The 27,141-nt window shown below is 47.3% G+C and overlaps 1 protein-coding gene across 16 annotated transcripts in view; it reads right to left on the minus strand.

Moving 5' to 3' along the window:
- Positions 1–3,835: 3,835 nt before the first annotated feature.
- The window catches only part of KIAA0319L (KIAA0319 like), a 132,386-nt gene continuing 109,080 nt past the window's right edge, over positions 3,836–27,141 (minus strand). For 11 of the 16 annotated variants that reach the window (XM_017884462.1, XM_017884460.1, XM_017884461.1 and 8 more), the window contains 12 exons: positions 26,269–26,497; positions 24,273–24,396; positions 23,457–23,589; positions 21,514–21,662; positions 20,260–20,411; positions 19,772–19,910; positions 18,081–18,240; positions 14,120–14,262; positions 12,893–13,015; positions 12,237–12,327; positions 11,039–11,130; positions 3,836–5,112 (listed from right to left, as the gene is read on the minus strand). In XM_017884462.1, coding sequence (XP_017739951.1) covers positions 4,925–5,112; positions 11,039–11,130; positions 12,237–12,327; positions 12,893–13,015; positions 14,120–14,262; positions 18,081–18,240; positions 19,772–19,910; positions 20,260–20,411; positions 21,514–21,662; positions 23,457–23,589; positions 24,273–24,396; positions 26,269–26,497 — 1,723 coding nt within the window. In that variant the 3' untranslated portion in view covers positions 3,836–4,924. Of the gene's footprint in view, positions 5,939–11,038; positions 11,131–12,235; positions 12,328–12,724; positions 12,760–12,892; positions 13,016–14,119; positions 14,263–14,296; positions 17,165–18,080; positions 18,241–19,771; positions 19,911–20,259; positions 20,412–21,513; positions 21,663–23,456; positions 23,590–24,272; positions 24,397–26,268; positions 26,498–27,141 lie in introns of those variants that run through there. The other 5 variants (XR_001887739.1, XM_017884464.1, XM_017884463.1 and 2 more) reach the window with 5 other exon arrangements.

Here is a 27,141-nt window from a genome sequence, read left to right on the forward strand (position 1 = left end):
AAAAAAAAAAAAAAAAAAAATTCTACCTGGTCCTTGTTTCTGTTTCAGATTGCCAACATTTCCCTGTTTATTTTGAATTCTAGTTCAGCTTGCTGTCTTTGGGGGCAGGGACTTGGGCTCCTCAGGTGGCATCTGGTTATTTTAGCCTGTGAGCTCATGTTCCTTCACAGCACCAGCTTCGCTGTAGTATTTGTTGGTGAAAGGCCAATCCAGGCTCTACCCTGTCCCTCCCAGTGAGTTTAAGGGACGTTCATGACCTCCAGGCACCTCAAGTTGCTGCTGACCACTCCACCAGCAGTGTTTAAAGATTTACCTTCAGACCTATAGGAAGCGAGGAGGCCCAATTCCTAGTCATCCTCTGCCAGCTCTGAGGCTTTGGAGGGAACAAGGGCTTGGAATTTCAACGCTAAGAGCAGCTGCCCAGCCCACCCCTCTTTCTCCTCAGCAGAGCTTTGGGCTGCCCTGATAGTGTCCCACTGACATCAGTGACTTGACTGGTGGTCCCATGTCCAGCAAGAGCAGACATCTTCCTGATGCCCTACCTCCCTCCCACTTTATGATAACCTGCATCTTTGGGGGTTCTTACAGGATTTGTGGGGAGTTTCCAGTTTGGTTTGGTTTGTGGTAGTGGTGCCTCAATTGGTGTTTTTCTAGGGTTGATCTTTGGGGAAGGGAACCTGGAGCTTAACGTAGTTCATTGTCTTAATAGAGCCAAAGTCCCAGTGTCTCTTCTTTTGTTGCCTTTTTATTTTCAGTCTTTCCACGTGATGTTTTAGGTGTCCGTCCTGTAAATAGAGGTTTACAATTAAACCCAATCTGTTAAGTTCTGTTTGGTGGGAGTGGTTTTGTCGTTAACATCCAATCTGAAAACTAATGCCTATGAAGTGGTCACATTTTTAATGCTGATTTTTTCCCTCCCTTCCTGCTGACTGGTTGATTGAAATCCTTCAATTGTTTTCTTTCCATGTCTGGTTTAGATGTTCTACATTCTAGTTCTGAATTTTCAGTGGCTTTCTCAATATTTGTAAGATGAATGCCAGACTTTCTAAAATGAGTATTTCTACCATCGTCCTGTGGAAAGACTAGGTTACAGTCATCACCCCATCCCCATCTTGTATGTTACAGTTCAGTATTTTCATTCCATCTCTTTATTCTCTCCCCAAGTAGTACTCCCTGGGAATTTCCTAGGCCAGCTTCCACTGGAGGATTCGTGTGGGAGAAGCTAGCAGCGACCAGATCTGCCATCTCCCTCCCTGCCTTAACTGGCGTTTTCCTTTGAGAAACCACCTCTGTCACATCCCTGGGCCGGTCAGAGTGCGCCCCTCCTGTGCTCCTGGAGCCCCCCACATGCTTGTGTAGGTTTGCCAGACTCTGTGTTCATCATGGGCACACTTTAAAGGGCATCCCAGTTCCTGGGGTGGAGACTAGGGATAGGATGATGGGTAAGTTGACATTGGTGGTTTTGAAAGGCTGAAGTTTATACTGCTTTCCCAAATAAAAGTATAGTATTTAGTATTTCCAAAGAGTACCACGTTTAAAGAGAGTGCTTTTAAGAGAGAGAGAGCTTGGAATTTCTTGAGATAAGGTAGGGATAAAATGGTGTGCACTGGTCGCTCCTGAAAACAGCCATGTTTATGGTTTCTGTGGTTTCTCTACTGCTGTCCCTTAATCACTGATGGGACATACAGATTATGGGTAGCAAGACAGGAACTGTTTTCATCTGAGGCTATTGAAACTCGTGTGTTTTGTTTCTACGTAACAGAATCAGAATGAAAAACTTCTGAGGCACTGACTACTCCCAGATCATGTAGCTCACTTCAGATGTTGTAATATCTGTGCTGTGTTAGAGGTAAGAGTGTGACAAAACAGAAGTTAGGCGTCTAGCCTCATGAACTTGCAAGCGGGTTGGGGACAAAAGGCTGAGTTCTGCACAGTGTCTGAAAGCACAGAAGTCGTCGACAACCCCATATAGAGCCCCAGGTTTCAGAGGGAAAGGATTCTAGGCTCCTAGGATCCACTTGAAGACAGGGCATTACCTGGGGAAAAGCTTCAACTGCTCCAACAGGACGGCACTCTCTTTTAATGCTTTAACCAACTAATAAATGCCAAGAAAAATCATGATTGGCCTGTAATCCCAGCACTTTGGAAGGCCGAGGCAGGTGGATCACCTGAGGTCAGGAGTTCAAGACCAGCCTGGCCAACACGGTGAAACCCCATCTCTACTAAAAATGCAAAAATTAGCCGGGCGCGTTGGTGCATGCTTGTAATCCCAGCTACTTGGGAGGCTGAGGTAGGAGAACTGCTTGAATCCAGGAGGCGGGGCTTGCAGTGAGCCGAGATCATGCCACTGCACTCCAGCCCGGGCAACAGAACAAGATTCTTTGTCTCAAAAACGAAAAAAAGAAAAGAACAAAATAATGATTGCTTAGTGTTTCCAGGATTCAGCTCCACCCATTTAAGAGCAAAGAACTCCAGCTAAAAAAAAAAAAAGAATTATAATATATATATATATACATATCCTTCAGTGGGTTGTAGCTGAGATAAACAAGATGGAGAAAAGAAGCCCAGAGGAAAAGGGAAGCCTCCCTTTTTTACTACAAAGCCAGTAAGTGGTTGGGTCCTGTGATTCCTTCCCGAATCCTTTGAAGCTATTCCTAATGCACCAACCTCACCAAGGCCTTATCGCCTCCCACCCAGCTGTTCTGTGCAGTCTGGTCTGTACCCAGCGCCATTGTTCTGTTGCCCAAGCTGCCAATGGCTTCCACTGTGTGCAGGCCAACTGTTTTTCATCTGGCCACTCTCTGGAGTGCCCTCCGCTCCACAGAGCCTGTCTGCTGTGGCTGTGTTTGGGCTGCAACACTGCCCCCCACCTCCACCCGTAAGCTGAGCAAACCCTGTGCCCTTAGCTTGGAAGACACACCTTGGCAGATTCAAGCCCTCCCTTTTCTGAACTTACTTCTTTCACCCTCACTCAGGATGGGACATGTGCTGGCTCCTATTCATGTGGCATTGACTATGCGCTTCTAGGCCAAATGTTCTAAAGGGAGGCCCAGGACCAGCACATCATCATCTCCTGGGAACCTGTTAGAAAGGCAAATTCTTATGTCCTCCCCCTTCCCCAGACCTACTGAATTAGAAACCCAGCAACCTGTTTGAAGAAGCCTCTCGTGCTGAGGTTGGAGACACTGCTGCAGAGCGAGCAGGCTCTGCCGGCCCTGAGTTCTCCTCTGTCAGCATCTGTGTAGATTGTTACTTCATCTCACTATGCCTCGGCTCTCGATCTGTAAAAACAGCCACTGCTGCCCTCCTGCAGCAGGGTTTTGTGCCCAGGGCCTTGGAGGGAGCATGAGCTCAGTGGTCCTTCCCTCCTCCCTGCCTTGGAGTGCTAGGCTGTGCACCAGCCCTCCCAAGCCACATGCCCAGCAAAGCGCTCTCTGAACTAGGTACAGTCAACCCACTGGGAGGCATGTGGCCAACCTCTACTATTTGGGAACCCCAAAGGGAAGATGAGTGGTCAACATTTCTAAACCCACAGCCCGGACTTTGGGACATTCTGTGTCCCCCCCGCTTGCTCACAGGTGGACATGATCATTTTTGTGTTAACAAAAGATAAGGGAAGAAGGGACATCAATCCTCCTCCCTTAAAGCCAGCAGGGATACCGGGGTGGCGCTCGCACCGCCAGCGGCAGGCAGGGCCCAGCACCACTGCTCGCATGTGCTGATGCCAGGCCCAAAACTTCCTTGCCAGAGCCATGACCTCACAGGGCTGCCCAGGGGGTGGGAGCTGTGCATAGGTCCGAGATGTAGCGTGAAGCAGCACAGCCGGCAGACAGAGTGCACAATTAAATACCATGTTTAATCATCCCACAACGGACAGTAGTGCAGTAGTAGAAATTGTAAGTGTTTCTTTAAAAAGTTGCTCCCCCAAAGTTTCCATTCCCCAATACCCAGATAACCATGGTGGAACAGGGCGAGGGCCAGAGGGACTCAGGAAGTCTTGGTTCCAAGGAGCTGAAAGTCTTTCCAAGTCAAAGTTGCCTTTTGAGCAGCCAAGAGCCCAATGAGTTGATGCATACGCGCTCACTCTAACACGCACACATGCAAGGGACACAGAAAACACACAGATGGTGGGACAGAGAGGGGAGCACGGTGGGGCCGTCGCACACATGCGCTGTCATGCCACAACATTCCAGTCCATCTGGGGCTGTCTCCTCTGGGGACAGGGAGTGGTGGCCTGAGCCCCAAAGTAGCAGGTGCCGGTCAGATGGAGGGGGAGGCTGTCTGTCCAGCCTGGCTGCTCTGACAAGGGCCCTGGCAGCAAGAGAGGCCACCCGCCATCCCTGACACAGTCATTCCTCCCCTAATCTTGGGCCAGATGGGAGAAGGGAGTGGGGCTCCAGTGTTAAGGGGGGCCAGATATCATTTCTATGCTACTATCTCAGCATCTGTGGTGAGGGGAGGGGTGCCACTTCCTCTTTGCCCAGCGAAAGGGCATACTCTACCCCAGAAAAGGAAACACCATGCCCACAGTGCTTGCTTTTGCACTCAGGTGTGCAGGCAGCACAGCAGGCCCCGCCCTGCAGCACTCCGGGCACAGTGACCCTGCCCACCAGGTTGCTGCAGAGGCCAGGAGCTGGCTGGGTCTGCCCGCGGCGGAGGGGAGGAGTTCGCAAAAAAAAGGCCCTGAGGTGAGGATATCTGGGGGCCCACCAGACAGGTTTAAAGAGGAAACCTCTTCATTCACAGCTTCGTTCAGGGGTTCCTGGAGGACGTCTCTGGATTCAAGTTCCAGGGGTTCTGGTTGGGGCTGTCAGGGCGAAATGACCAGCAGAGGCTGGGACAGCAGCTGCCCACAGACTCAGGAGGTAGGAGGACTGGTCAGGCTGTGTGCTGGGCCCTGCCCTGAGGAGACAGACCAGGTTGGCTACAGGATCTCCTCCCGTGGGCTCCTGGCCTTCAGAGGGGTCTGTCCGTTGGGTACAGAGCCATTCTGACCATGCAGGAGTTTGCCCTTCTCTCGGTCTGGCCACGTGAAGATGGCGTCGTCGCTGTCCAGCTCTGACTCGGAGTGCATCAGGCTGCTACTTAGCACCAGGCCTTTCTGTTTGATGCCTACATGGAAAACAAGGAACCCAGCGTCAGAAGACTGGCCTCCAGGCTGGAGCCACCCCCACACCTTACCCCAGCCTGAGGAGCCAAGGAACAGGGCAAGTCACAGGCTCCTCTCCAGGCTGGGAGGTGCAGATGGAAGGAAGCTTCCCTAGTCCTTCTCCCAGGCCCAACTGGCTGGAACAGTCCACTAAGGGGTGTCACAGAGTATGGATGAGAGCACACCTGGGGTCCCCTGCTGGTTCTTCATCTCCAGTATCCATGAGCTTTGGTTCAGGACACCTAGTGATACTCTCTTTTCTTTACCTTTCAAATTTGGAATATTTTATCATCTCCCTCTATGGATGGAGTGACATGGTAGGCAAGAAAGCACAAAGAAGTCAGGCTCTGGAGAATGAGCTTTTAGCTGCATCCTAGCTCAGCAGGGCGGCTGAGTCCTGGCACAGCAGGAGTGCAGTTGCAGTCCATGGAGACATTTGCTCTGTGGGCTCCTGTTTGCTCTGGCTTCACTGATGCTAGGGTGGCAGAGCAGGTGCATGCTTGGAGAGGTCTCCTGCTGGGGACTCTCAGAAGCAGTCCTAAGCAGCCAACTCACCAGAACACAAGAAGCAAGAACTGTAGGAAGCACCTGGGGTCGAAGAAGACACCTGCGATTCTGCAAGCCATGGTAGTCCCTTCACTACTTACCCCTACAGATGTAGAGACGCCACAGACATGAAATGTGGTCGGATAAGAAGAGCTCCAACAGCAAGATGACTGCCCTCTGGCTGGTGCAAAAACTCCAGAGAAAGTAAACAGCAGGCTGAGACAGCAGGACTAGAAGTGGGAGCTGCCAACAGGTGGCACCCCCTCAGCAGTGTTCTGGGTCCTGGGAATGCCCACGCCCAGGAGCTAACCTCCCCCCTTTCTAAAAAATGTAACCAGTCAGGTGAGGTGTGTTTGACCCAGGCAGCACCACAATCTCATCATCCAATAACCATTCTCCCTACTCCGGTGAGAAGGATCCAGATCTCCCTCACATACTGAAAGTGTCCTGAGAGGATTCCCAGCCATTCAGCCCTTCCTGGCCACACCTGACTTAAGGCTGGGAGTGCCTCGAGCTCTCCAGGCTGAGCGCATCCAGACCCTGATGTGCCTGTCTTTCAGGACCACATGCGCCTGAGGACCTTGCCCATGTGCAGCGGTGCCTGTGCCACATGCTCTGGGGCTCGGGCAGGGAGCTTCCTCCCCCACGTCGGTGTCAGGGTTACAGTTCTGGGTCTTGACTGCACAGCCACCTCTCCTACCGAGTTTTCGGGCAGCAGAGCAGCAGGGCCACAGAAGAACACTGACAGGGCATCTCCAGTGTGGTAGGGACAGTGGAAAGGGCCCAGGGAAGGGCCCAGGTCCTCCAAAGGCCCTGCCTCGCCCCTTGAAATACCCACCCGTTCACAGCTGCCTCCTTCCCAAAGCCCCTCTGGCTATAGCAGTGAGGACAGGAGCCTAGGTTCAACCTAATATACTTCAATAGAAAGTTTTAGAAAAAAAATTAATAGACTAACAAAAAACAAAAACAAAACAAAACAAAGCCATAGCTGCTGAATGTAAAGGGGGCCTCCTGAGAGGGCAGCCCTACACTTACCCAGGTGGGACTGCTCTCCTTCCTCAGTTACTGCTCATCCTCAGCCTAAACTCTCTCCCGGCAAACTGTCCGTCCAGGCTCCCGCACACACACATCCTCTTTCCCCGCCACAGGCCCACTCAATTTACCCTTCTTCCAGTTAAACTTCTTCAGTTCCATACCTGACACCATATGGTCTTGAATCCCATTCTCCTCGTCGTCCTAGTGACTCGACTCTAGGCTGGACCTGCTAACCCACTGAGCTCAGAACAAGAACCAGTGCTCCTGGCCTGCTCAGACCCACACCGAACCTGAGCGGGCTCTCCCAGCTCCCTTCGGTAGACACTGCCCACAAGAGACCAGCCCTGCTGCCCTCACCTGGTCGCACATTGTTGGTTCTGGTCACCTAGATGCCACTGGAACACCCTGTGGCTCTCCCCTCTCCCTAAGATGTCCGTTGTGCTGAGCTCAGGCTCCCATCGAATCTCGTCTCTGCAGCACAGCCCTTCTCCGGGCCATTACCCCTTGTTTCTCCCCTCCTGCCTCAGAAGAGGCATATGAACTCCATGGCTCCTTTTCTCTCCTCTCTCCCCTTCTCCCTCCTTCCTCCTCAGTCAGGAAGCACCTCTCCAACGTGCCACGCCTCTACCTGCCTTCGATATCACCACCCACAGTCAGGAAGCAGCTCTCCAACGCACCACCCCTCTACCTGCCTTCGACATCACCACCCCCAGATCTGCCCATGAGCCCCTCTCCGAGGAAGAGGAGGCCCTTGCCCTCTGCCTGCCATCCTGCTTCTCTAGCTTTCACTGCTCAGCCTCTAAAAGGATTTTTAAATATTCAGGGCCTTCATCTCCTCACTTCACTTCCTAAATCGCCCGCGCTTTCACTTCCACTGTCACCCACTCTACTGCAGTTCTCTGATGGGCCAGGAGCTCCTCTGGTGCTATCATCGATTCTGATTCTTTGGCCTCTGCAGCAGCAAACACCGATGGCTGTCCCCTAATGAATCCTCTCCTCCCTCCTCGACGGTCCTTCTTGGACTCCTCAACCCTAGGCCTCTTCTTTTGTCCCATAAGGGATGTGACCCTTTGTGGTGCTGATCCTCACCAGCAGGTGGGAGATTCCTATTTCTACAGTTCCAGGTCTGACTCTTCTGCTGAGTTCCATTTAATTCATCTTCTCTTACCCAGTCACTGCATCAGAGGTTCTGATTCTATCAACAGCACTATCATTCTCCATCTCTCAGGTTGGAAGTCAGCCCTGACATTGCCAGGGCTAGCTATAATCCACTGACATCATGCTGTGTGAACCACTGTCAGCTCCTCCTTGGACCAAAAATCTCCTTGCTGGTCTCCCCACTTGTAGCCACTCCCCTTCAATTATTATATGCCGTCACCAGACTGATTTTCCTAAACCAGCACATTCAAAACTTTGCTTCCCAGCATCACCAGGATAAATGTTTAACTCTGCAGGCTGACAGTGAAACTTTCACAATTTGGGATTTGTCAATCTTTCATTCTCATTTCCTCAACTCCACTCATAACCATCTTGAACCAAACACTTGATCTCCTCCAACATTTCTTCTCCAGTCTCTCCCATCTCAGGGATACCACCACCACCCGACCCACAGAGGCTCAGTGCAGAAGCTACGAGCCATCCTTCCTTTCTCCCTTCTCCCACACCCCTCGGCCAACAGACCGCTAACCTCATCAAGTCTTCCTCAAAAATGTATCTAGAATCTATCTGCCTCTCAACCCCTAGGACATTCTAACTTCCTTTCAGCCAGCCTTTCCCTCTCCAACCCCTGCATCTGTCAGCCACCGTTTTCTTTTTCTTTTTTTTTTTTTAAGACAGAGTCTCACTTTATTGCCCAGGTTGGAGTGATCTCGGCTCACTGAAACCTCCACACCCCTAGGTTCTAGCAATTCTCCTGCCTCAGCCTCCCCAGTGGCTGGGATTATAGGCGCCCACCACCACGCCCAGCTCACCGTTGTCTTTTAAAATAGAAATCAAGACGGGTGCCATGGCTCACACCTGTAATCCCAGCACTCTGGGAGGCCAAGGCAGGCAAATTACATAAGCCCAGGAGTTCAAGAACAGCCTAGGCAACATGACGAAATCCTGTCTCTACCAAAAATACAAAAAAAAGCTGGGGATAGTGGCGCACCCTGTAGTCCCAGCTACTTGGGAAGCTGAGGTGGAAGGATCACCTGAGCCCTGGAGGCCAAGAATGCAGTGGGCCTTGATCACACCACTGCACTCCTGCCTGGGTGATAAGAGTGAGACTCTCTCTCAAATAATAATAAATGTAAACCAAATCCCACCATTCACCCCCTTAAAAAGCTATCTGGCTCCCCATTGTGCTCAAGAGGAGCCCTCAGCAGGGCCCCTGCTCATCCATTGAGCCTTGGGTCACTCACCCCTTACTCCGTGGGAGGGTGAACCTGTCCAGCATGTCACCTTCTTCTACCTCCTCAAATGCTCTCTGCTCCTTCCAGCAGCTGGGTCTGCACCAGTTTTATTCCTTTGCCTGGAATGCTACTTCCTGCAGCTTTATCTGGCTAGCTCCCACTTATCCAGGTCTCAGCTTAGGTGTTTTTCTTCATAAAGGACTTTTATGAGCATATTTTATATATTTGTGAGTTTGCTTAATGTCTGTCTGACATAAGCTACACAAGAATGGAGTCTGTCCGTTTGATTCACCACAATATAAGCAGTGTCTGGCACAAGGCCTGGCACACAGTGGTCCCGCTCCATATCAACAGATGAATGAGACACAGCCCCTGCCCTCAGGGATTTCACTGATGGGTGGGGAGACAGGCAAATATAACTCATCATGAGGCAGCAAGAGAAATGCTGACCTAGGGATGTGGGAGAAAGGTGAGCACAACTTGAGGAGGTTAAGGGAGGGATAAGAAAGCTTTCTAGGGCTGGGTATGGCAGTGCATGCCTGTAGTCCTAGCTGCTTTGGGAGGCTGAAGCAGGAGGACCACCTGAGCCCAGGAGTTGGAGGTTGCCGTGAGCTACGACTATACCACTGCACTCCAGCCTGGGTGACAGAGCAAGACCTTGTCTCCACATTTTAAAAAAAGAAAGAGATTACTGGATGAACCAGCAGAACTCATTTAGAAAAGAGGGAGATCAGCAAAAAGATTCTAGAAAAACAAAGTGATGTAAGTTCACAAAGGCCACATCTACCAGATCAAAAGTTCTAGCTTTTTGTGCTAGAAATAGTAAGTCACTGAAGAATGTCAAGGGGTGAAAAACATGATCAGAGTAACATGATAAAAAACCTTGGCTGCGGCGTGAGGGGTGGGTTTTGCACATTTCACCTCCAGGCCCTCATTCTCAATATTCCTGGGTGAAATACTCTGCCTACCCTCACTGCTCTAGTTTCCTGGGCTCATTTCAAGCCCCACCACCTCCAATCTCCACCTTGACAGTGTTGGTGGATCGAGCTGCTTGGTACAGCATCCAGACTGCTGTGAGCCTGTTCTCTTCTGCTGCTGTGTGTCTCTTCTCCCTCACTAGACTGAGGGCACAGCCTGTGTCTGATGACTGTCTATACCCCCACAGCCTCTCCCTAACCCAAAGCTTTATGCATGAAAGGTGTTTAAGAAATGCTTTACATAAAAATAGTTCTATTTGCAGAGTGTTTAGGAATCGCTTTATAGAGAGTCTAGCTCTCATAAACCAATGATACCTGTCCCATGGCATCCGTGATGAGCGAAACCCTCACCAGGTGACCCAGCCCAGCCAAGGAAGGCAGGCTCACTACCTGCCCTAATCTCCCAGTGCCATCACTCAAAGTCATCTTAGTGTTTGTGCAGGGAAAACGCCCTCCTATCTACCCCAAGACACTGACAGAAGCTGTGGACTTGTCAAATAATAAAGATAGGAAGACAGGAGAACAAGGCTGGCTGAAAGGTGGTCAGCTGGCAGACACGGGCCTGGGTCTCATCTCCGCCCATAAAGGACAGACTGGTCAGCAGTAAGAGACAAGTCCAAGGTCCCTGACCCTGACTACCTGGGGCAGTTGGGAAAGCAGAACTCCAGGTGGGAAACACGAGGAGAATGCCCAGCCGAAGGAAAACAAGAGGCCCAGCTCCCGCGCCAAGCGGAAGTAGCAGGCGAAGTAGGTCCTGGAGGCATTCTGCCCCGTGCAGCTCAGGGCAAATCTGACCCTCAGTCTTCATCAGGCAAAAGGGAACAAAATGCTTTGCAAGCACAGTGAACTGTTAGTGATACACTCAGGAGGGGCTAGTGACAGCGGCCTTCCACAGGAGAGGGCACAGACCTAGCAGCTCCGGTGCCCAGGGCCTCTACCTGTTCGGGAGGTTGGCTTCAGCTCCAGGCTTTCCTGATCCGTGGCATCCAGGATCTTGTACTTGCTTTTCCTCTTGGGTTTTCCTTTTTGCCTAGAAAACACAACCCCCACCCCTGCTCAGGAAAGAGGTTCTCTGGGAGGATGAGGATGAGAGTCAGATGTGCATGCGGGGCCCTGTCTTGGTGGGGCACCTACTGGGAGGGGTGTCCTCTCCTCACTTCTCAGCCAGGAAAGGTGGCAACTGTGATTTGTTCCTCAAATGTTCCTCATTGATTCTGGAGAAGGGCAAGGGAGCTATGCCCACCTTGGCACAGACTCACCATCCCACAGGGGCAATGAAGGACAGATTGGTTAAAAACATAAAGAAAACAAAATCCTCTGCTTGAAGGGTGTGGGAGGAGAGAGGCATTACACTAACAAAATTGGTAATGGTGGTTGTCTTAGACTGGTGGGAATTTTTTTAAATTCCTTTAGTTCTAAGTTTTAGAAGAGGTTATACTGCAAGTTGCTTCTCAGCTCTGTCACTATTAACTGGTCCTCAGACAGTGATGTACCTTTCCTGAGCCTAAGTTTTATTATCTGTAAAATGGGAAAAGGTTGTGTGTATTAAAAACAGTATTACCTATAAAAATATTATGGCACACAGTATACACAGAAATAATATTATTAATAATGAAAACATAAATGTAACCATTCCATCTTAGAAGACTCAATAGGAAGACTCAAATGAAAAAACACAGGACGCTTGAGCCTGGCTAGCCTAAGTGCATACCTGTGTGGAAACATGCACACTCATGAATCCCAACTAGAAAGGAAGGCAGAATTTAAAACGTGCGGGCTATGCTGGTGAGGCTACGCTGTGGTGCATTAAAGAAAATACACCTTACAGATGCAATCCAGGTCTGTACCCCTGGCCGTCACACTCATCTCCCCACCTTGCCCTGCTCCTGCCCAGCCATGTTTCCCAGGTTCCAAATCACTGCAGTGGCTGCCACTCACTGAAGGAGTGTGCCTCTGCCCTCAGAAGAGTCTCAGGGTGAGGAAAGCTGCCCATGCATGCCTTAGGTGGGTCAGAACTCTCTAACGCTGACTGAGGACCCAGCCCAGTCCTTCCACGTGGAAGGTGCCAAATACCTCTCTGAGGAACGAATGTATGACAAGAAGCCCGAATGAATTTCAAAGGAAAATCCATCTTACCTCTTACAACAACAGATCACAGTCCAAGACAGGATTCCCAAGGCAACAACAATGACAAAGGTAGCAATGATAACATATAACACGCTCCACTCTGCCAAGAAAATCAAAATGGTGAGGGCTGTGGAGGGAGAAGCTGGGAGGGAGGTCTGGGCTGCCCCCAGCTTGGGCAGGTGTGGCTTCACTCTGGAGACAAGAATGCCCCAGGGTCCCCCAGGAAGGTGAAACCTTGGCGTTAAGGGCAGCGGAAGCTTTAAACCTTTTGAAATGTCCCTGCTTTCCAGTCCCTGCTCCACGCAAGCCCGAGACCCTGCAGCAGTGGTGCAGGCTGAAAAGGCATAAGAGGGAAGCGAGGGCTTCCATTAGGCTACCGCATGGAGGCGCTCCAAAAGACAGGGCTTTTCAGCTAGTGGGATTTAGGCTGTAACTGGCATTTGATCTGAGTTAAGCCTGGTTCTTCTTACACGACTGCTTCAGGGCTTTCCTCTAACCTTGAGCAAGTGTGGAGGAAGGAAGTAAAAGTCCTCTGCAAACAGAAAATACACAAAGTTCTTATCCTTGCCTGCTCATCTGCTTCAGAAACACCAACACCCACCCACTCAGCAAAGAACCACATTCAGTGCCAAACAGGCTGGCACTGTGCCACATAGAAAACTCACCACAGTTGCTGTCTCCATCCCTCAGCTGCACCTTGATGAAATTCTCCATCCAAAAAGGGTCACAGATACAGCGTTTGGTGAATGAGTCACAGTGGCCATGGTCAGAACAGTTCAGCTGACATGCTGAGAGTGGCAGCAAAGGGAAGAAAGTCAACAAGAGTCAGCCAGGGGTGACAAGCAGCACCTAGAGCCCATGAGAGCACCAAAGCACCCCAGATTAATGCTGTGTGGTAAAATGTCCTCGAGACCCACCTTGGGCATAGTGCCTGCCTTTCTCATCTCTACTGGACAAAACTAGAGCAGTCAGGAGGGCCACTACAAAGACACTTCAGTCTGTTTTCACTTGTTTGTCAATATCAGCAATTCTTAATCTTTTATGTCCCACACATCCCCTTCTCAGAATTGCAAAAATAAAATACATATAGTATTCAAAGGAAAGCAATAATTATATTAAACATGTTTTTGAAATATTTAAGAAGACAGGTGGGGCATGGTAGCTCATGCCTATAATCCCAGCACTTTGGGAGGCTTAGGCGGGCAGATCACTTGAAGTCAGGAGTTCGAGACCAACCTGGGCAATATGGTGAAACCCCGTCTCTATAAAAATTAGCTGGGCATGGTGGTACATGCCTATAATCCCAGCTATTTGGGAGGCTGAGGCAGGAAATCACTTGAACCTAGGAGGCGGAGGTTGCAGTGAGCTGAGATTGCACCACTGCACTGCAGCCTGGGTGACAGAGCAAGACTCTGTCTCAAAATAAACAAATAAATAAGCATTAAATAACAAGAGCTAGAAGTGGGTTTAAAAACTATCATAATTTCAAAGTAGTGATAAGTAAAAATGACATCACGTAACGTGATAGGAAATTATTTGTGATTTCTGTTGCCTCAAAGCCACAGGTTCTATTGATACTACTGTAGTTTATTTTGCCTACATTTATCATTAAAGGAAACAGTGGGTTTCAGTCAGAGGTTAGTGAAAACAAAGATGTAATTTTTCCCCACTCAAGCTCACAGCCTTCTGAACGCGATCTCAGGGGTCCATGGGCCCCAAGTTACGAATCCCCAATGATGAATCAGGACTCTTTCATGATAATGGTAGTGTAAGAAAACGATTATCTCCATCTTCCCAGAGAAAAGGAGATGAAGGCCAAGGACAGAAAGGACCAACAGGTGAGCTGCAGGCACTGGGTAGGCTCTTGCTCCCAACTTCCCAGAATTACTCACTGACAGTGTTGATTTCCAGGGCTCTGAATATCAAAAAGTCTGCCTTTTGCTTCCGCAGCTCACTCTTGAGCATCGCTGCCACCTCATGGCCTTTGAAGATCTGGTGGGGAGGCTCGTTTTGAACAAAAAATACCATTTTGGTGCTGCAGAGACATGCAACAGTACTAATGAGCTGAAGCGATCCACACCTGCAGCAACAGCTACCATTCACTAAGTACCTTCTGTTTGCGACAGACACTGTGCTAAGTATTACATGCATTCTGTCACTACAAGTCAGTGAGAAAGGTGTTATCAGGGTCATCTCCATTTTACAGAGAACAACACTGGGGCTCTGTAAGAGGGGTTAAGTAACTTGCCCAAGGTCACACAGTTGATTATGGCAGAGCCAGATCCCAATCCTGTTATGTCTGACTACAAAGTCTGTTCTTTTTAAAATGCCCTAAGCTGCCCCAGCTAACAAAAGAATCCATTCCTCCAGCAAGAAGACCCATATCCTCCATCTAACTGGAGGATGAGACAAATGGGGATTTGGTATAGCTACACCCCTGCTGTCTGCCTTTTTCCAGCTAAGACTGCTGGGTTTGTGACTGGTTGACTTGAAAGACAAACCACAATGCTTTGTTAATGTTAATTGTTGAACAGCATCAAAGCTTATCCATAGGTCACAACATAGCCAAAACAATTATGATGACATCTATGAAATTATACTACTCCATGCCCAGAATCTGTTTGCTGACTGTCAATTTCTAAGATAGGCCACATGTGAACTCACATCTGAGTAGTACCAAGGCTGTTCTATGCTTTAGCCTTAATTTTTAGTAGCCTGCCTCTTGAGTTCCATGTGAGTTTTACAATTAGAACCTTCTAAATCAGTGGGTCACACTGGTTTACAGGTGTGACCAAGATATTGATCCCCTCAGCATGCAGTGTGGCTGGGTGGGACCTGGGCATCCTTGACGCCCTGGACCAGCTGCTTCCAGTACAAGCAGCCTTCTCTGTTTATCCCAAGATGCCCTATAAATGGTATCATTTTCTAGGCATGCATGACATAAAAGTCTGAGAAGTACTGCCACAGACTTTCTAAAAGCTTGCTGCACAGTGGGATTAACAATGGGGCATTATCAATTCCGGAAACAAACAACAAACAAAAAAACCTTTGCCATAAAGGATGTGTGGTTCATTGCCCATTATCTTCTCCCAGTTAACTAATTCATGCTTTCAGTTTCAATTTCGGTCTATATATCAATAACCCTCAGATCTTTATCTCTTTTCGCCACATCTCTCCTGAGTGACCAGTCTATATCTGCAAATACTTGTGTGAATATCTACCCCAGAGCTTCAACAGATGCCTCAAATCCAACAAGTCTCAAAATCAACTCCTAACCATTAATTGAACACTATGTGTTAGGGACTATACAAACATTAACTTATTTAATCCTCGTAACAATCCTATAAATAGGTACTAGTATTTTCACAGATAGTAAAACAGGTTCAGAGAGGTGAAGTACCTTTCCCACTGTCACAGAGCTAACACCAGTGGGGCAGGGCTCAGACGAGGGCCATATTCTTTCCCACTGTAAAATACTATTTTCTTCCAATCACATGTTCTTCCTGAATTCCTTAACTCAGTCAGTCCAGTCCAAGCCAGAAGCTCAGGGAAACCCAGAAGCTTCTCTCTTGTTCATGCCCTATATGCAGTGCTGGTGAATCTGAGCAACCCTGTCAACAGTGCTCTTACCAGCACTCTTGCTAACATCTTTCCACTGCTTGCCAGCCAATTCCCGCCAACTTGGATCAATCAAGCAGCCATATGCCCTGTTCCTACTCCCAGGCTGCTGAGTATACTCATCCCTAATCGTGCTATCTCTGACCTAGTGAGCCCTGACTGTAGATTAAACTCACCTGGGGAGCTTTTGCATTCTAGGTACCCAGGCCCCACTCCACAACATCATCTGAACTATCATCTCTGGGGCTAAGGCTTGGGCAGGGTTATGTTCAGACAGCCTCCACAAGATTCTACTGTGTGGCTGAAGTTGGGAACCACTGCTCTCACCTCATGTTTCCAACTCGGCTGGTCCCCCAGATCTGCCTCCATTTATTACCCATCCCCTATCTCCACTATCTCCTTTTCCTCTCAGTCTACACAAATGCTCACAAATTTCCTATTTTAAAAAGATGTTCATGTTCCACAAGGACCACAATGAAAAAAAATTTTTTTAAGATATTCTTTCAATCCTACCTCCCATATTATTTTCAGCACCCACTTCCTCAAAAAGGTGTTATACTGACCATCTCTGTATCCTCAAACCATGAAATCTGTCCTTTGCCCCCAACATCCATGTAAAATGCTCTCACTATAGTGCTGATCTACTAATCACAAACCCATAGGCCTATTTTGTGTTCTCACCACACCTCCATCCCTGTAGCATCTGAATCCTTTCGAAGCACCCCTTCTGCCAGATCACCCCTTAACTTCCAGCAGACCACTTTCATTCGGTTTTCCTCCCACCTAATTGCGGTTTCTTAGTTTCTTTTGCTACCTCTTCTTTCTCCGCCTCCTCCTTAAATAATGATGCCCTTCAGAGTTGTGTCCTCATCCATCTTAGATCTCTCCTAGTGAGACTCACCCCTTCTCGTGGCTTTGGCTCCTGCCTGTATGCAGTAACTCCTATCTCGGGCTCTTCCTTCCACAAGTTCCAGCCTTTACTTGTGGCTAGCTGATGGAACATCTCCTGATGCAGCCCATAAGACACCCCAAATTCAATCATCCAAACTGGTTCCACCTGCTTCCCAATCTGACCTGAACCATCTATCCAGACATCCAAACCAAAAGCCTCACATTTGATATCTCACTCACCTTTATTCCTAAAGGGCCAAGTCCTGTTGAATTACCACTGAATTTCTTTTAATTTCTTCTCCTCTTCTTCCACTACCTTAATTCAGGTTTTATTACCTTTTTACTGGACTAGTCCAGAAGCTTCCTGATTGGTCTCCCAGCCTTTGGTCTCTCCCTGTTTTAGTCTAGCTTCCACACTACTGATCTTTCTTTAAAAAAAAAAATCAAATTATGGAATTTCCTTGCTTTTAAAAACAAAACAAAAACTTCACACACATAAAACAAACCAACTTGGATCTGCCTACCCAAACTATTAAAACTAAAATCCTCAGCTTGCATATAACTGTTCTCAGTCTCCACTGCCAGTCTTGTCTTCTACCACATCCTGGGGCCACTAAGCTTGAACCAAGTGACTTCTTCTGGAAGAAACTGTACACTTTCATACCATAGGGCCATTGCTCAACGCTGTTCCCCTGTTCTGAATCTCCTCCCCATCCTCCCACACCTGATCAATACTGGTTTCCTTTTCCCTTTTTTTTTTTTTCTTGAGACAGTCTCACCCTGTCTACCAGACTGGTATACAGTGATGTGACCAGAGCTCACTGCAGCCTCAAACTCCTGGGCTCAAGTAATTCTTCTGCCTCAGCTTCCCAAATAGCTTGGACTACAGGCTCACCACACTCCACCTGGCTAATTTTTAAATCTTCTGTAGAAGTGGGGTCTTGTTATGTTGCCCAGGTTGAAGCTTTCCTCCTTCTAGAAAAATCTTTGGATTACCCCTGCCCCAACTCTCCTAGAATAATTCATTGTCCTTGCCACAGTGTTCCACAGTGCCACTTGTATCAAACTCACCCTGTACTAATGTTCCATATTTACTAATCTCCTCTACTAGACTCTGGTTGTCAAAATAGTGGACCTCCTACACCCTGGAGCCCTGCTGAAGTATCTAGTACCGCACATGTCATCTGCACTAGAAGACAGAAGTCTATTGAAGAAAAGGCATCATGAGTGTTTCTGGTCAGAAAGCCCACCCTTCTCTATCTAGCCACACTATTTCTCAGCTCATTCAAGAAGTCTGGGGGCCCCTGGTCTTTGCTTTGCTCCCCCCATTCATTGCCCAGCTACCTCTGCTCCGTGTACGGCTGAATCTTTTGCACAATGATGTCGGAATCCAGCACCCCCAGGAGGACCCCAATCTGGCGGATGAACATCCCCTTCAGCCTCTCAGTTAGCTGACTGACGTTGATATCCAAGATGATCTCCACCAGGTTGTTTTTCCTGGGATCTGGAAAGCATGTGGATCAGTCATGTCTTTAGAAGTAGGAGAGTAAACACAGATCTGCCACTGTGCATTTGCTTTGGCACAGGAGAGCAAGGAGTGAGAGCATTCAGATGTCCTTCAAATGGAAAGGGACAATAGTGAATTCCTGATCGGGCAATCTGGGGCTGGCTTAGAAAGCTTCTAAAGCACTCCTGGTCTCTATACCATCCTGAGAATTCCCACACATGTGCTGGGGACAAGACTGAAGCAGTGATGCAGTGAGGGGTAGAGAGTAATGATGGAAGTGGGGAAGAGAGAAACACTTAAACATTTGTTTTAAAAGCCTCTGTGCAACTGGCGGTGCTGAGCAATCCAGGCCAAGTGGGGGTATCAAGCAATCTCTCCTGACTCACATCTGATTTTCAGTGCCTCGCTGTATTTTTTGCACAACAATGGGAGGAAAAGTGTCCATCTCAACAATCTCCTCAATAATGGGAATGCATCTGTCCCTCAAGGTTTAAATACAGTTAACAAAAGAAAATCCAGTCAGCCAAGACACAAGGATTTCCTTAGAGCCACATCACAGCTGCACTATCTTTGTATAACTCTAAAACGGTGAGGCTATCATGTTTTACTTTTGAATATGTCCTAAAGATGTTCTACATTTGGAATTTCAAACTGATTATTTGGAATGCCTTATTTACATACTTGAATGCACCACTTGTCTGTTCTGATGTATAATTTGCATAATTAGTAGACTATCTGTGATCTGACTTTAAACACAGAAGAGATTTCAGTGTCTCAGCTACTGTCCTTCCTAAAGGCAGGACAAGGACTGGAAGACCTCCCAAGATCCCTTCCTGTCTAAAACATCCATATATGAGGTTGGCCTAGATAATAAAGAGGAGGTTTAAAGTTAACATCATTTCATCAGAAGCTCAGGAATTTATAAAGCTCTATCCCACCTCCACACTCAGTGCCTCCCTATCACCAAATTAACCTCAAAGCAAAACAAAAACAAGGTTCTATTTAAGAAGAACATTTTTATTTCTGCAAAGCTAAAAAATGTAAAGAGCACTATTACTTTACCTTCCCTGGATTGTCACATAAGGCCTGAGGCTCAACTTATAAAAATAACTTGTTTTCTGCATCTGGATGCTGATGAGACATCATGACTCAAGCTATTCCCATGCTCAGATTCCCAAGCACCCTGAGCCCTCTCTCATCAGTCACGAGGAGAGGAGAAAGTGCTGGACTAGGAGCACAAAGGCCTGGCTCTGACACAACTGCTGTGTGACACTGAGCAAGTCCTGCCCTCTCTGAGTTTGTTTCTCCATCTGAGATGAACAGGGGGAGGTCTGTATTTCTGCATGGGTGGGAGGTACTGTTGGAACAGACGGTCTCTATGGATTCTTCAGCTTGGGGTTTCTAGATTATTTTAAAAGCCGGACATGCCATCTGGCTCTGTCCATGATGGGGGAAGGGGGTCTCAGGATAGAGGCCTTGATTGCCTAATTCAGTAATTCTACTCAGCCTCATCACTAAATGAACTTACCAGGTTTCACCTCCACAGTGGTCCGGTCTGTGTCACTCTCACCCTTTGCATCGGTCACTTTCAGGTGAAACGTGTAGGTCCCCTCGACCAGGTTTGAAAGAAAAAGGATAGGGTGATGGTCAGAATGATTTAACACCTCCTGTAGGGTTGAACAACATGGCTATGTTACAGAACAAAATGCCATTCCTTTCCCGGAGTCAGTTGCTGCTTTCCCCATAACTAGGCCCTTCAGGGCTGAACTGTATCAACCTTGGGCAGTTCCTGATCTGGAACAGCATTGCGGCCTACAACTGCTAGGATCAGGAGAGGGAAACCCTTTCTGTGCTATACTAGCTTACAGAATGACCCTAAGCAAGTCACTTAACCTCCCTGGATTTCAGAGAACAATCTGGGTTTGATATAAGGGGGCACTTGATCAAAGCATATACTAGAATGCATGGCTCCTCCTCCCCACTCCTGTGTAGCTCTCCAGCTCCTAGCGCACTTACCCCTGCTGCTGGGCTCCCCTCATCTCGAGTCCAGAGGTAGCTGACTATTCCCTTGTCATCTGAAGACTTAGAGCCATCCAGCTCTGCTGTGCTCGTGGGTAAGGTAATCACCACATTTCCAGTTATCTTGGCTATAGGTGGTTTGTTTATTTCTAATCAAAGAGAAATCATTGAAATAATGTGACATTCTGGAAAAGAAGAAATGTTTCTTCATGATGCTTATGGGGACATTAAAACATCAAGAGTGTCTTAACTGGAGAACCTTTTTAAGTGCCTGTCCCTGCCACCAACCAACAGTGTAGATGAAAGCTACCAGCGCTTCAGTCCTGAGGTTCCAGTCCTACCTAGAGAAATGTTCTCCTAACACTGTACAACAGAGGGGACGAATGTGCTTTCCTCCCATATTCTCCCAGCAGCCTTTCCAAATGGAATCCATTTCTCTGCTTTGGAGGTATGTCATGATCAGAAATAACGGCCCAAACTGGCTTAAAACCTTGGAGTATAGGTTTCACCTAGTTGATCTTGCAAATTCTCCTTCAAAATATCTTAAAATGTTATTCTCAGAATATCTTTTTGGACCCCTTCCTTGGAACTTCACAAGAGAAAACCAAGAGCTACCTCTCTTATGTGGAGCCCCACGTGAAGCTTTGTATATTCAGATGTCTATGCAGTATTTACTCAACTTGATATCTTGTGTCTGGAGGTCTGCATATCTGATGGTTTTTCCTGCTATCAACTTAGGGCCCTCTCCCACAGCCCTCACTGGCCACCGTGCCTGTAAACTAGAGCAAGGCCTCTGGCAGGCCTCAGTTCAAAGGCTCAGGGCAAGCATAGTGAGCTGCAGTGCAGCCGTCATTCTCAGGCCTGACAGTAGGTGTCACTGTAGCTAACAGGAGTCACGGCCCAGGTCTCAGCAATGCAGGGGTAAAATAAAAATGCAAAGAATAGAACCCTTAATTCTTTCCCTATTCAACTGAGAAAGAAAGTAAGGAGGGAAGGAGGGAGGACTGAAAAGAAAATAAGGGGAGGGGAGGGAAGGGAAGATATAAGCAGGAGGAGGGAGGGAAGTTAAAATTCACCTTACAGTCCAATTAAAGGCTGTTTTAGAAAAGAAAACAACAGGTGCCGTCACTCCAACCCTCTTCCCCACCTCTTGCTGTCTCTAATCAATTTCTGCACCCAAACATGACAGGACAAATTCTTCAGCTATCTGACCCAAAGAGGCTGCTACACAAACTGGAGGCGGAGAGGTACCTTCTTTGACAATGACATTCACAGAGCTCTGGCTTTGCAGGTTCCTCTCATCTTTGACAGTCAAGGTGAACACATATGTCCCCACTTGCAGCCCAGTGACAGTGGCAACACTGCTGTTAGCATTCTCGAGCTGCACCCCATCAGGTCCCCTGCAAAAAGAGAAACCAGAGGGTGGAGTCGTACTTGTCTGCTGCTGTCCTGTCCCTAACTTAGCAAGAGGAGACAATGACTCCCTCAGCAAAGACACCAACTATTGTTATCCAGACCTTGACAAGACATGTTTAAAAATATTTCAATTGGACAAAGGGTCATTTGGCCTCAAAATACAGGCTGCCTGCTGGTCAGAAAATTCCAATAGCTTTCAAACACCTCTAGCCTTATCCTTTATATGAACTTCTAGAACACTTGAACTCTTTACCGTTTTAGTTTGTAAAAGGAAGAAAGTTCTCTGAGTAAGTCTCTGATCAAAAGAATGATTTAAGAGTGATGTTTTTAAAAAGCATTTCTGGCCCAGTAGTTGGTTTGGCTCTTGCCAGCAAGGAAGCAAAATGCATTTCTTAATCACTGCCCAAATCCCTCCTGATGAAAAGTCAAGGAAAGGAAATGGGGCAAGACTGCAGAGGAACACTCAGGAAAAAACCATCTTGTTCATAACAACTCTATAAGCAAAGTTCCCTCCAGCTCCTGGACAGGGGCCATCAAGCACCCAGGACACCGCATATCCCTTCTTCCCCCTTGTCGCCTCAGAGAGTTGCCTGCAGCAGCCAAGGGAGCTCTGTGCCAACATTGAGGCTGCACACAGCCAGAGAGCCCTCTGCTGAAGGATCAAAATGCCCCAGAGCTTTCTTGAAAACTACAGGACAGCCAGAGAAATCTGTAGACATCCACGATTTACTTTGTTTTGCCTTGTAAAGTTACAGCCTCTGATCCTGGTAGCTCCCTCTGAAGCACAGTGTCCTTCAAGAAGCTATGCTAAGCATTATCTCTGCTGTAAACACTAATAAAACTCAGCTAAAAGGTCTATCAGCCATATGTTCAATAAACAATTATAATTAAAAACACTCTGGTCTGGGTAAGATTATGTTCTACAAAAGATAAAAACAAGAGCTGAGGGAAATAATTTCTAGATTCCAACTCAGCAATATAAAAAGCAAGTCATTTGTACAGTCAAATTAAAGCTCTTTCCACCCATCTCCAATACCTCTGTCAAACAAACAAATAAACAAACAATCAAACAAACAAACAAATAGACACAAAACCAAAAAACCCAGGCTGTCCTATGGTTGCTACCTTTGGAAACAGAGAATACTTTTAACTCTTAGAATATTTTGCTACTTGTGGGATCCTGCATATAATTTCAGTTGCATTAGTTATGGTTTAAAGGAGCTGAAAGAAACTATAGGAACTAAGAATGGTTCAGTTAGGTAATTTTAATGTAATTAGAATTATTTTGATTACTGCCTTTGGCCTCTGGTTAATTTAATTAGTAAATGGTGTCTTCAAGAAAACAATAACAGAGTAATGCTTTCATTTTATAGATGTATTTTCAATTTCTCTTAATAGCTGTTCTGCCCCATCCCCGGTGCCAGCCTTACCCAGTTAATTCTGAGCAACACTATTTTTCTGCTCCATTACCCCTTCCATCCTGCCTCTCAAGTGTAATTAAACTCTGCATTTTAGCAGATGGATTGTACCTGCAAAAGCACCAGGATCACACAGTACTACCTGGAGACTAGCTGATGGCAAGCATTCTTTTTTTCTTACAAAAATTATTTTATAATATCATTTTCTTGGAGTTGAAGTTTGGAATTGCAAACATTTCTTCCTCAGTCACCCCTCTGGATAAGCCAATAAGAGCAAATCAACTCGTAATAGCAAATAAAACCTTGCTCTTCCAAGGTCTGGAGGCTTTGCAAAAATAAGGATTTTGTGTCAATACTCACTGTGTTTTTTCCCAGAGATAAGAGATAATTTTCTGATCATCTGAGCTCTTGCTGCCATCCAGGGTTGTGCTATCCACAGGAAGGGTCAGCTCTTTATCTGGGCCTGCATCTGCCTGAGGAGGCTTGTTGTTTTCTGGAAGACAAAGAGTTAGAGGTCAAAAGCAGCCAGTCCAGGTGGGAAAGAAGAGGAACCAATTGGGACATATGTTCTGGAAGCCATGGACTCTGCCTCTCAGGCCACAGAACTGTCAGATACTGTGGGAGATGTGGTTACCGTAGGGACACAATAAAGTATATAAGACTGAAACATATCAAGCAATTCTGACAGAAACATAGTAGAACATAATGAAGTTATAATGCCATACTAAATTTGAACTCTAATGCTAAGGGAGTTCAAATGAAAGGATTTGAGTGACAAGACAGGACTGTCCTGAGGAAGTGAGTTTTAAGCAGGCCCTCAGAGGATGTGGTATTGGGTTTTGGTGCAAAAGTAATTGCCATTGAAGGGAATGGCAAAAACCGCAATTACTTTTGTACCAACCATAGGATTCGGGATGGCATAAACTCTATCTCCTAGATCTCCTTGAAGGTACCAACAACTAGCCAAGGAAAGGGCACAAGCTGAGGCTAGGAACTATCCTTCATCTCTAGCTATGAAGAAAGCACAAGGGGAAGAGAAACTAGAAGTCACCAGAGGCTCCATGGATCGGTGCCTTCTGCTTCTACCCTCATGCACCTCAGAACCCAACCCTCTTTTCTCCCAAGGTTAAATGGACCCACCAACAGAAGAGCCTGAACCACAAGGCTGGAGCTTACCAGGCTGCACAATAACAGTCACTTGAGCAGTGGCCTGCTGTCCTATTGTGTCAGTCACTGTAAGTTGGTAAGTGTAGTCTCCTTCTTGCATTGCAGAGAGTTGTAAGGTTGGTGTTCTAACACCCTACAAATACAAATACAGAAGTGGAAAAGTAGACTCCCAGAAACACAACATCACACAAAATTCCTACTCTGGTAAAAACGATTCGGTTTTCTAAACCTAAGACCTAAGATGGTACTGGGCTATTACGTCCCAGTTCAGCACATGAGTGAATGTGGAGTCAGATATCATGAGGCACCTTGCTAAGGGTTTCCCTCTTCAAGGAAACAACCCTCTCTGACACAGCAGCAGTTTCAAATAAAACCAGAACTCTCATGAGAGAGGTGAGTATCGGGAAATGTGCAGAGATTACCAAGGCCAGTCTCTGCGACTCAAACCAGAAAGAATACTGTGAACATACAATAAATGACCCAGATTTTAAAACACTGTGTAAAAAGATCCTCGGCCGGGCGCGGTGGCTCAAGCCTGTAATCCCAGCACTTTGGGAGGCCGAGATGGGCGGATCACGAGGTCAGGAGATTGAGACCATCCTGGCTAACACTGTGAAACCCCGTCTCTACTAAAAAATACAAAAAACTAGCCGGGTGAGGTGGCGGGCGCCTGTAGTCCCAGCTACTCGGAGGCTGAGGCAGGAGAATGGCGGTAAACCCAGGAGGCGGAGCTTGCAGTGAGCTGAGATCCGGCCACTGCACTCCAGCCCGGGCGACAGAGCGAGACTCCGTCTCAAAAATAAATAAATAAATAAATAAATAAATAAATAAATAAATAAAAAGATCCTCTTCCTACTGAGGCTGCACAGTGCTCCTGACAAAACTGTCTCAGTGAAACACAGCAGCAGCTCAAGATGCTATAGAACACCATACTGTCTCCTTCAGATCTGTACAGGTTCTGCAACAACCTAACACAACATTTAGACAAAAGCCAGGCAAAACGGAGGCTTTAAGTGAGGTCTTCAATCTAGAAATATAGAATCTTGAGTATCGGGACATTATAAATAATTTTGGGGAAACTTCCAATGCAGGAACTTCCTGTGGAGCAGTGGGCAAAAACTAGTAGCCCATGGGCTGGATCCAGCTTGCAAACATTTTGTTTGGCCTGTAGTGTCTTTCACATTGGAAATTTTCACATGAAGGTCTCAATTTCTTTCTTCTCTTGAAAAGCTGGGCTATCAAGCAATGTTGGGACCATCCCTCCATGTGGCAACAACCAGCTGGACCTGAAGAGCAGATGACTCCTTTAGTCAGGGCTTAAGCTCTCCAGTTCAGCACAGCCACCATCCAGTTTTCTTTCTTCATGTTACCTGCCTGGTGACAGATCTAGTCTCTCTTCTTAAGCATCTATAGAGGAAAATACTCACCATCTAGTCAATCTACTCTAACTTGTTACAGAGCTCACTAAGATTTGCACCCTTGTAGCTTGTAAATAGTTTGACTCTCTGGAGTCATCCAGAACAACTAACATTTCTCAGCGTTTTCCTCTAATACTAAACATTTAAGATAAAAATCGTTTGTTTTTTTTTTTTGAGATGGAGTCTTGCTCTGTCACCCAGGCTGGAGTGCAATGGTGTGATCTCGGCTCACTGCAACCTCCGCCTCCTAGGTTCAAGGGATTCTCCTGCCTCAGCCTCCCAAGTAGCTGGGATTACAGGCGCACGCCACCACGCCCAGCTAACTTTTTATATCTTTAGTAGAGACAGGGTTTCACAGTGTTGGCCAGGCTGGTCTTGAACTCCTGACCTCATGATCCGCCTGCCTCAGCTTCCCACAGTACTGGGATTATAGGCATGAGCCACCACACCCAGCCAAGATAAAGATTTTTGCCATCACATTAATCAAAGGCCCCTAAAGCTTTCTCAGTTTGGAGGTTTCTAAAAATGCAGTCCAGCAGCTCTACTTCTCTTGAGCAAGAAAAAAAATAGGAACCATTCCCTCCTACCTGCATCTCCACCACTTTCCCTTTGCTGCTTGGGCTGAGTGACCACTCATAGCTGGTAATGCCATGATCATCAGTGCTCTGGTTCCCAAAGAGGGTGATGGAGTTTTGGGGCAGGGTGATCACTTGGTTGGGGCCTGCGTTGGCCACAGGGGGGTAATCCACAGCTTTGTTCACTGTCAGGTTTGCAGTAGTAGAGTTGGTAGCTCCATCAGAGTCTACTACAGTCAAGCTATCAGGGCAGAGAGAGAAGTGTGATCAGGGATGGGTTTAAGGAAAGAGGAATACACATTAGAAGACTGAAAATTAAGGCTAAGAAATACCAATGTGGCAAGGTTACCTATTCTTACCCATTCCTATTGGAAAAGCAGAAAGTACTACTAGAAGCTAACACTGACTGAAGTTTTATGATGTGCTAGGCACTGTTCCAAGTTCTTTATATCTCATTAAATCCTCACAACAACTCTATAAAGTATTATCCTCATTTTACTCCTCACATACATGAGGAGAAAGGCAGAGAGGCCAGGTACGTTGGCACACACCTGTAATCCCAGCACTTTGCGAGGCCAAGGCATGCGGATCACCTGAGGTTGGGAGTTTGAGACCAGCCTGGCCAACATGGTGAAACTCCATCTCTACTAAAAATACAAAAATTAGCCAGGCATGGTGGTGCAGGCCTGTAATCCAGCTATTTGGGAGGCTGAGGCAGGAGAATTGCTTGAACCCGGGAGGCAGATGTTGCAGTGAGCTGTGATTGCATCACTGCACTCCAGCCTGGGTGACAGAGGGAAACTTCATGAAAAAGGAAGGAAGGAAGGAAGGAAGGAAGGAAGGAAGGAAGGAAGGAAGGGAGGAAGGAAGGAAGAGGGAAGGAGG

This window comes from Rhinopithecus bieti, unplaced genomic scaffold, assembly GCF_001698545.2.
Source record: "Rhinopithecus bieti isolate Rb0 unplaced genomic scaffold, ASM169854v2 scaffold_13029, whole genome shotgun sequence".
In the NCBI taxonomy this organism is placed as follows: Eukaryota; Metazoa; Chordata; class Mammalia; order Primates; family Cercopithecidae; genus Rhinopithecus; species Rhinopithecus bieti.